This window comes from Sapajus apella, unplaced genomic scaffold (genome assembly GCF_009761245.1).
Source record: "Sapajus apella isolate SASKATOON/1434 unplaced genomic scaffold, GSC_monkey_1.0 scaffold85, whole genome shotgun sequence".
In the NCBI taxonomy this organism is placed as follows: Eukaryota; Metazoa; Chordata; class Mammalia; order Primates; family Cebidae; genus Sapajus; species Sapajus apella.
Genome location: NW_022437025.1, coordinates 4,998,028 through 5,008,288, shown reverse-complemented (window position 1 = coordinate 5,008,288; position 10,261 = coordinate 4,998,028). Strand labels below are relative to the sequence as shown.

The 10,261-nt window shown below is 55.2% G+C and overlaps 1 protein-coding gene across 7 annotated transcripts in view; it reads left to right on the top strand.

Annotated features, from left to right (window-relative positions):
- The window catches only part of SORCS2 (sortilin related VPS10 domain containing receptor 2), a 587,909-nt gene that overhangs the window by 530,174 nt on the left and 47,474 nt on the right, over nucleotides 1-10,261 (top strand). For all 7 annotated transcript variants that reach the window (XM_032254109.1, XM_032254110.1, XM_032254108.1 and 4 more), the window contains exon 11: nucleotides 5,133-5,235. In XM_032254109.1, the coding sequence (XP_032110000.1) occupies nucleotides 5,133-5,235 (103 nt within the window). The remainder of the gene's footprint in view (nucleotides 1-5,132; nucleotides 5,236-10,261) is intronic.

Below are 10,261 nucleotides of genomic sequence, written 5' to 3'. Positions count from 1 at the left end.
CACACAGCAGGGCTCAGAAAATGGTGAGCCCCCTCTCCCCCACACGCACCAGCCCCAGTGTTGGCCCATGGGGGCCATGGTACTAAGAGGAGAGCACCCAGAGAGCCTGACCCCAGAGCCAGGGCAGGACTCTGTGGCCTCCAGGGTGGCCCCTTGCTCTAAGCTGAGGCTTGAGCTCTGACTCACGAGCCCTCACCTCTCAGGGGCCCGCTGCCCGCCTCTATTCAAGCCCCCTCCTGCTGGTAACACCTGTTGACCTGTGTGGAGAATTAATTACCTGCCCTTTGTAAAAATGCTTCCCAGAACAGAATTGCTTTGAAAGGGCTAATTTTTGTATCATCATCGGCAAAGTTAAGCCATATTAGTCTGCCAAAGCAAGTTTTTGCTAAGAATAGATTCTTGTCTGCGATTATGCAGCTCAGTGAGGAGATAACCTCAGTGAGATTTATGTCCTGGCCTTAAAATAATGAAATAGGAGCAAACTGGTGAGCATGTGGGCCCCAGGCTGGCATGTGGGAACCTGACTGGGCATGGAGGGAATGCAGAGCCAAGTGCACGGAGCCCACGTGGGCACAGCAGACATTGAATCACAGCCTCGCAGGCCAGGCACGGTGGCGCACACCTGTAATCCCCGCACTTTGGGAGACCAAGGCGGGCAGATCACCTGAGGTCTGGAGCTCGAGACCAGCCTGGTCAACATGAAGAAACCCCATCTCTACTAAAAATACAAAAATTAGCCAGGCATGGTGGCACATGCCTGTAATCCCAGCTACTTGGGAGTCTGAGACAGGAGAATCGCTTGAACATGGGAGGCGGAAATTGCGGTGAACTGAGATTGTGCCGCTGCCCTCCAGCCTGGCCAACAGAGCGAGACTCCATCTCAAAAAATCTATCTATCTATCTATCTATCTATCTATCTATCTATCTATCTGTCTGTCTGTCTGTCTGTTTATCCATCTATGTATTCTAATCTGCCATGGAAGCCAGTAGACCATCATACTGTCAGTAAGTGATGGAGTTGGGCCAAAGCTCAGACATCATGAGCTCCAAAGCTGGTTCCACTCTCCCAGCAGCATCCTTCTACATGAATTGAAGTGTAGACTGCCTGGGTCCTTGGTTGCCTGGAGTAGGGAGGGATCTCTCGAAGTAGCTGGGAGTCTTGCCAGCTCTGGTGTGGCTGGCAGGGATCTAGGTGGTGCACAGGCTCATCCTGTGTGTGTGGCCATGGCATCTCCAAGGGCGAAAGGGCAGGGGCAGGACAAGCTGGGCCACTCACAGGACCTCCTGACTGTGCTGCTCCAGCAGCCACACAGCCTCTCAATGAACGGGCAGACTGTACCTGAGGGCGTATTGCCCATAAAAGTGATGCCTGATCATTGCAGAATGCTTAGAAGAGACAGAAAAGAAATAAGATACAACTAGAATCACCCCATCCAGAAAAACAATAATTGGATGTTTTTGTTCTTTGCAATCTATTTGCTCACATACATGTCACGACGTCATCATTGAGATCCCACATGCGCGTGATTTTTCAGCGCTCTGTTTTTCTCTTAACTCTGGGTCATGAATCGTTGCCCAGGCCACCTGACCAGCTCCCTATCTGGGGATACCTCCTTCCAGCAATGGGGAAATAAAGGAGTGGCTTTATTTAATAACAGGAGTGGCATGATCAGATCTGTTTTAGGGTGACCCAGCTTCATTGGAAGATGGTTTTGAATCTGTTTACATCTTGAATTCAGCATAAACCTCATTCAGCGGGCAGCCCGTAGTCACTCTTCTGAGGTGTGAGGCTGCGGCAAGCACCAGGCGCCCAGGCGGCTGCTGCTGCAGCTCCCAGCCCTGGTCCATCTCATAGGCTTTGATGATTTTCTAGACACTTCTTTAGAGCACCCTCTGGCCCCTATGTGCCAAACGGGCAAACAAGAGAGAGTCCTGGGACAGCATGAGCCCCCAGCTTGGCCTCTGCCTCCAGCCTTGCAAGGACCCAGGCCCACCTCGGTCAACACTGGAGCATTCTGCACTGACTCCTAGGGCCACAGCCTCCCCCGGGGGTCTCCCGTCCTCATCCTGGCTGGCCTCGGAGGAAGCCCCGTCTCTGACCACATGCAGCTGAGGCAGGTCCTGGGGTTGCTGATGTGTGCTGGCCTGCCACCTGTGACGGGCATCCAAGTGCCCTGTGGGCGGGCCCCTCCAGGCCTGCTGGCATTGCCCTTCCTTTCACCTGGTGGCCCAGGCTCGCGTGGGAGTGCACGTGTCAGACACCAGCACAGCGCCTGCAGCTGCCCCAGGAGCATGGGGAGACAGCTGGCTGCCAGCAGTCCCCGAGGCAAATGCAAAGGGGCCACAGTGCTGCCTGTGGTGGGGTCACCAGGGCCTGCAGGGCCTAACTGGCCACCCCACAGGGAGCCCTGAGGAGAGTTCCACTTCTCTGGCCTGAGTGCCAGGCAACCAGGAGAGGCTACCAGTGGCGAGGGGTAGGGAGAGGGGTGGGGTTTGTGAAGCAGCACCCTCTAATTCAGCTCTGCCCACTGAGCACGCAGCAAGTGACCAGATGTGCCCAATTCATCAGGGGAATGGGAGAGGTAGGCGGAGTCCAGCCCATGAGCTCTGGCCCCTCCAGGCTCCACCTGGCCTTCCGGGAAACCTAGGACAGCAAAACATGGCCGAGCCATGTGGCCTCTGCTGGACACGCTGCTGTGAGGACTCCCATGCCACACCCCTGCTGAGCGCCTTCTCATTAGAGCTGCCTTCTGCAGCACGGAAGCCCAACCCTGCCTACCAAGATCACTGCAGCCTCCCTCCACGGCAAGCCACCTCTGACTTTCTGCCTGAGCAATCTGGGGAACAGGAGGACAGGACTGAAAGGTACCAGCAAGTGTATTAACTCGCAGGCCTGCTTTTCCATTGTAAGAAGTCAGAAGACTCTACTGCAGCGGGCACTGTCTTAACATCCCACAGGTTTTCAGTGGACCCGTGTGTCACTGTTCAATCCAGGTGTTTCTGGAACCCTTCGATGGCTCTCCAGGGGTGACACAGAGCCCAGGCTCCTGCCAGCTGGGACCTTGCGGGCTTCAGCTCGGGGCTCCCGGGTTCCCCTGGGGAAGGTCTGAGTCCCTCAGTCCTCTTCAGGATGTGCCTCTGCAATGGACGGGGGCCGCCTTTCCGCTGAATTTGCAACCTGTCTTCCCTCCTCTTGGTTTCTAATAGCTTTGTTGAGATCTCACTCACACACCACACAGTTCACCTTTCAAGTGCACAGCTCGGTGGCTTTTAGTATATTCACAGAGTTGTGCAGCCATCACCACTGTCCATTTTAGGACGTTTTCACCACCCAAAAAAGAAGTCCCAGCGCCTTAGCTGTCAACCTCCCTGTCCCCCATCAGCCTCCTGCCCCTGGAAACCACCCGTCTATTGCTGGCTCTGTACATTCCCTGCTCCGGGCACTGCTCATGGGTGAATGATACAGCATGCAGTACAACCAGGCCATCTGTGAACCCCCAGAGCAGACAAATACAGGCCGTCTGCCAACTGTGGCCACCACCTGGTCACATCTTATCCAAGTCAATATCCAGTTTCCTGAATGGTTCAACTTTTAACTTAGGGTCACCTGCGTGAAACGAAAGCAGTTCATGGGCTCGAAGAAATTGTTATGAAGATGGGGGATGAAGAGAGAGGACATCTCTGACGTGGATTTCAGTGGATGACACGATACCGCCGTGACCGTGAGATTCTGGAATGACCCCCACAGAGCGGGTCAGCAGGCCTCGCTGTCACTGGCTCCATTTTACAGATGAGGAAACTGAGGCCCAAGGCTGCCCAGAAAATTAGCCATGCCTCCTAAGTGACAATCTGGATGGTACCCAGTTCTAGGGTATTTCTAAGCTGGAAATTTTTAACAGAAAAAGAAATAATTTTAAGGCAGGAAATACAATGTTTACCATTCTTATAAGTGAACAATTGGGCAGTACCTTGCCCTGGGGAAGGGCTGGACCCCAGAGCTGTGCCATATTAATACAATAATCCCGAGAAGCAGAGGTGACTGCCCTGTCTCAGAAGAAAGAAAGGCACAGAGAGGCTAAGCATTTTTCCTAGGGCCACACTGCCATTTAGAGGAGGTATGAGGAGTCAAGCCCTGGCCTTTCTGTGACCAGCCTGAGGACTACCCTGCCTCGCTTCACCCCGTGGAGCTCCTGGAATTGGGGAAATTAGGGAGGCTGAGCCCAGAGTCAGTACCCCTCAAACCCTTTTGGCATCTGCTGGTTCAGTGGGGTCTCTGTTGGTGCACCTATGTCACCAAGGAAGGCTCAGCCTGCCAGACCTCTGAGAACCAGTAGCTTCAGGCTCCAGAGGGAGGTCAGGAGAAACGGGGTCTCCAGAGCCAGCCCCCTGGAACTCTTGCACACTTAACCCACCCCTCTGTATCTCAAAGTGGGAGGGTCTTATGAGGTGACCCCAGCTGTCCGCTGATGCCAGGGATGCTGTGGTCACATAAGAGGTTCCCAGTAAAGGTTCTGGGTAGGTGAATGAATGAGTATGAACTTGGGCTGTGCAGCCTCCGGGGATCACATCCCATGGCCCAGCACTGCACACAGGAGCCATGTTGGGGGACCCACCTGCCAAGACCCATGCCCAAGAGCCCTCAGTGGGAGAAGCCCCAGCAGCTGCGTCTATGAGCAGAGGCACCACATCCAGAGGTTGCAGGGGTCCCTAATCTAGACCAGAGAACCAAGGGATCACCCTGGGTGCCTCACCACACCCAGATGCCGTGGTGGGTCTGTAATCTAGACCAGGGAGTCAATGGGTCCTCCTGGGGTGTCTCTCTGCACCAGATGCTGCGGAGGTCCCTAACCCAGACCAGGGAACCAACAGATCCTTTCGAGTGCCTCACTGGTGCCTGCTTCCACCTCCCAAGCTATTAGCACAGCACCTACTGAAGCGGCCCCCGTCCTTCCCACCCTTTGCCTACAGGTAGCCTCAGACCTGCTTCCCATCCTCCCTCCACTCCTCCAAGGCACTCCTGGCCCAGCCTTCTCTCCCAAAAAGCCACAGGGGCAGATTTGCCATCAGGCTTAGTGTTCCTATGGATGCTCCTACCCACATGCTGACAGTTGCTTCCTTTCTCTTCCTTGCAGCCAGACTGCCACCTGCACCTGCACCTGCGCTGGGCAGACAACCCCTATGTATCGGGCACTGTGCACACCAAGGACACCGCCCCAGGCCTCATCATGGGTGCAGGTAGGTGGCTGCCATCACAGGTGGCTGGCAGGTGCTGTTACAGTCCAGAAGTACCTCCAGTCTCAAGGGTAATAATGGATGGTCATGGACCTGAGGCCGTACTCAGTACCACTGCATCTGCAGGAAGCTTAGCTCTCATGGCAAATTCTGAGAGGTGAGTGCATGGCCCAGGGTGGGCATATGATATATGTTGGCTGAATGGAAAGATGAATAGATGGAAGAGTGGATCAATGGATGGATGGATAGATGAACTGATAAATGATAGCTAATGGATGGGTGGATGGTAGATGAATGATGGCTGGATGGATGATGGATAGATGGTGGATGGATGGATGGATGAATGGATGATGCATGACAGGTGGATGATGGTGGATGGGTGATGGATGGGTGGGTGGGTGGATGGATGAGTGGGTGGATGGATGAGTGGGTGGGTGGATGATGGATAGATGGTGGATGATGGATAGATGGATTGATGGATGGATGAATGGATGGATGGTTGGATGGATGGATGATGCATGACAGGTGGATGATGTAGGATGGGTGATGGATGGGTGGGTGGGTGGGTGGAGGAGTGGGTGGTTGGATGGTGGATAGATGATGAATGGATGGATGGACAATGAGTGAATGGTAAATGGACAGATAAATAGATGTGTGGGTGGGTCAATGGATGGATGATTTGTAACATAGTTGATATTTATTGGCCTCTGAAGAAAGTTCTAGTTTAGTAGGAGAGAAAGACAAGTATACAACTAGCACTTTTTTAAAAAACCAAAACTATAATTTTTGTGTTTGTCTCTTCCACTAAATTAGAGCCTCCGATAATCGTGGTGTACTAATCAAATAATACCATAAAATGAGCTTGATTGTTTTAGAAGAGCCATTCAAAATACAAAGTAGAGCCACCTGTCTGAGGTCCCTTGGCTGGTGTGTGGAAGAGCCAGGCAAGAGTTTGCACATGGGGTCTGTGACAGTCAGAGAGGCAGCGTCTCCTGCAGACATTGAACGCAGAGGCACAGCTCTAGAGCTCACACTTCCTGAACCCAGGACCCCATCCCTCCATTTCCCCAGCACCATCTCTCACACAGAGGGGGTGGCCTTGTGGCCAATGGCCAAGGACCATATGGATGTGGACCCAGACACTGAGCTGGATACCGCATCTGACCCTTCACCGTATCCCAGCAACAAGCTGGGGCCTGGCCCAGGGTGGGCCCTCCAAGGCCGTGAATGAGTGAGTGAAGGAACAAGTGAATTGAGTGGCCATGTTGTGATGGCAGAAATGGCCTTCTGGGTGGAAGGGAGAGCATGGGGACTACAAAGGACCAGACCAGAGTGCAGGGAGAGGCTGGAGGTGAAGCCTGCATGCAGGGCTGGATCTGATGGTGGAGACTTGGCCTGTCTGGGGAGGCTGGGGCTTTGCCATGGGGAGGTGACAGCTGGGAAGAGAGGAATTGAGAACAAAACCTTCAGCTTCTGCAGTTCCTCTGTGCAGTCTACATGCCCGAGGTCCCAGGCAGTGACAGCGCATCTGGACAGCCTCTGTCTGCTCCCACAGTGATCAATGAAAATACAACCCATCAGCATCAGTGTCAAGCTGCTCACTGCCTATCAGCTTCCATGCACAGACAGGCTCGCCACCCATGTTAGATGCCCCTAGTCCTATGGGATTCTCAGTGACGGGGCATTTAAAATGTACCACCTTGATTGCCTGAAACCCCAAATTCTTGACCAAAATACAAAAGATGTAACTTCCAATGTTTCCACTGCTCAAAGGCCCCGAGAGCCCGGAATGAGTGTCCCGGTCCCTCAGCGTCAACCAGCGCATCCCTGAATTGTGCGGGAGTCACACAGCGCACCGAGAGCGGCCCCCTCGCTCTGTGCGTGTGTCCGTCACAGCCTCCCCCCACCCCGCCTGCCTCCCACTGTCCCTACAAGGGTGGGAGGCTACACTCCTGTTTTATTCTGCTTCCCTTCAGTCTTGTCCGGGGCCTTCCTGGAAGGTGGAGTCAGCCGTGCAGGGTGGGCCGATTGATGCGTCAGTTGTTCCCATCCCCCTCTCCAGTCCTGAGCACCTGCTGGGAGCAGGAGGAGAAGGCACGTGGGTGAGCTTCACACCTGCTGGCCCGACAGGGCTGCCTGCCCTGGCACAGGTCTCAAGGCCATGTGGCTGCACCGCTGGAGGCAAGGCGGCTCAAGGTGATGGCTACCAGTTTCCACGGGGTCATTCCTCTGCCTGCCCCGTCATTCATTCCTGAATTCCATCCCGGAGGAGGCAGATAAGAGGGAAAAGCCCCAGGCTTCACGCCTCCCAGCTTTAGGACTTTGGGATTTCACTGCACTTCTCTGAGGCTCAGTTTCCTCATCTGCAAAATGAGAGGACAGAACCTCCGCTGTCAGGATGAGACGAGGTAAGGCAGGAACCCTCCGAGGCAGGTGTGCTCTGCCAGGCTGTCCTCTCATCTGAGGGGACGCTGGACACCCACCCCCATGCCAGTCATGGCACCAGGTGCTGGAAATGAGGGAGATGAGACTCAGCCACTCAGGTACACAGAGGCACAAAGGGACGGTGACCACAGGGCCAGACGCGTCCTGACGCCAAGTTCCTACAAGATGGTCCAGAGGGACATAGGGTGTGGGCACTTGATTCTGCCCTGAGGTTTGGGCGGAGCCTGCTGGGCAAATGGGCATCTGCCAAGCCAACCCACAGGGAGGGCACCGCATGTGCAGGGTGGAGGTCAGGGAGTGCAGCTCTGGGGTCTTGGCTGGAGTAGATGCATTCCAGTCTCTGGGGCCTGTCCTCAGGTCCAGCCTGCAGAGGCCAGACTGCAGAGGGACCCAGAAAGGGGAGCTGTGGCTCCAAGTATTAATAGAAGGGGATGGATTTGAGAAGAAATGACAGAAACTTGGCTTCTAACCCCCCTGGTAGAGAATCAGCCACACTGAACCCAGAAATCAATCCAGCCATGGCTAAGGGTGCTGGTGGAGGGTTCTTCCCAACTGGGTGTGTCGCAGGACTGAAGGGCTGGCTCCTCTCCGAGTGCACCTACGCTGGAGCAAATGGCTCTGAAGGAGACCTCATCTTCATCCTTTCAATAAACTAGGCTAGGAATCCTCACGATGAGTTAAACCCTGTGAGGTCAATGCTTCCTGCTCCATACCTTCAGGGTTCCCAGCCTGCCAGTTTTCCCGGGCCCTGTACAGCCGGTGGCCAGCTGCTTCCCACTGACCCCTTGCCAAGGCTGCTCTCCACGCCCAGGGCAGACCCTGTACTGGCCGGGTTCCTGTTCTGGCACATGTGCTTCCCCTACAAAGCCAAACAGTGCCAAGTGGGTGCCACCCCCCACCTGCTCCTCAGATGCCGTGGGTGACCCAGGTGGTGACGGAGCCCGCCCCCTGCACTGCCCTTTGCCCCATGCTGGTCATTGGTCTGGTCCCAGCTGATTGACCAGACATGAGTCCTCAGGACCTGACACAGAGCAGAGGCCGGCAAACACTTCTCTGTCCCTAGCCCCGCAGAGGCAATGGTGGCATTTAGCCAAGGAAACCTTGAGGGGCCGTTTTGAGGCTGGGAGCACTGCAACCTGCCTTGTGCTGGCTTGGCTCAGGGAACGGAGCCTCAGAGCCATATGCAGCCCCAGCCCTCCCCGGCACAGTGCCTTTTGTGGTGACTTGGCCAGTCAGGGGCTCATCAATATCAAGACATGTCTAGATGTGTGGGCAAGAAGCCCTTGGCCTGGCTGAGGGGCCTGGGTGAGGTTGGGAGCTGACCTAAGCCCCCCCAGACCTGTGGATGCTCACCGGGCCCCTCTGGATCACGGGCAGCACCATGGGGCAGCCCGCTCACAGGGCCCTGGCTGTGTCTTGGTCATTGCTGGTGCTCCCTCTGCTCTTGCAGCCCTTAGTATCTGCCCCACAGTCCTCCTTGGTGAAGTGTGGGTGGGGTAGATTTTGGTATGTTGCTTTGCTCTGTTTTCTGGCTGCAGGGGCAGAGGAAGGATGGAGAGGAGGCACACCTTCATTCAGTGAGCACTGACTCCTACCAGACTCTGCTGGCACCAAGGAAGGGCAGGGGTCCTGGACCTGGGGGAAGGAGGCCCAAGGAGACATGAGAACACCGGGCAGGGATACAGCAGGGAGGCTTCTCCCCTCGTCACCTCCCCCAACCAGGGACCTCAGTTTGCCATCCGTAAAATGAGGGTGTCAGCCTCTGCTCCCTGCAGGCCCTTCCACTCTGACAGCCTGCGATGTGTTCCGGGAGTCCCTCCTTCCTTCCCCTGAGACTGTTAGGTGACTGGCAGCCTGACAGCTTTGGTAGACAGAGCAAGGAAAACAGATTGCGTTCCTTAAAAGACAGACGTGTGCACGATTGAAATTACAAACTGCAAATTGGCCCGCTCAGTGTGCTGACATGGCGACACTCGCTGCCCGGCCCCAAATGTGATGTGTATGTCCCGGAGCGGCGGCTGGCATCTGGGAGAGCAGAATGATAAAAGGCACCCCTATTTCTCTCCTCCCTGCTGCTCATTCCCTTCATTCATTCTCCTCACTCACTTCATTCATTCAGCAGCCATTGCTCAGCTCCTTTTGTTTGCCAGGCACCACACCACACAGGAGAAGGGACAGGTCCAACGGTACCCAGATTCCACACCTGCCCCTCTGCCCCACCCACCCATCTGTCTTGCATCTGCCCAGGTCCATGCCTCTGCCCGGGCTGCTCCCTCTTCTTTGGACACCCTGTTGCCTTTCCCTAAGCCAGCCCTGGTCAGCTCTTTCCTGCTTGAGCCTCTCCTTGAGGCTCTCCTTATGGGCCCACTGTCCTGGCTCTGTATGCACCTGCACGGCCACCCTCTTCTGCTAGATTCAGAGCCCTCAGGGAGCAGGGGCCACGGCTCATTCAGTGCAGGCTCCCCTGAGCTCAGTACAGGACTGTGCAGAGAGCAGACACTCAGCAAGTGCCATTGAATATATGCAGGAAGGAGGGAGTGGTGGAGCTGAGAAAGAGGTGGTGAGTAGATAGAGGGATGACTGG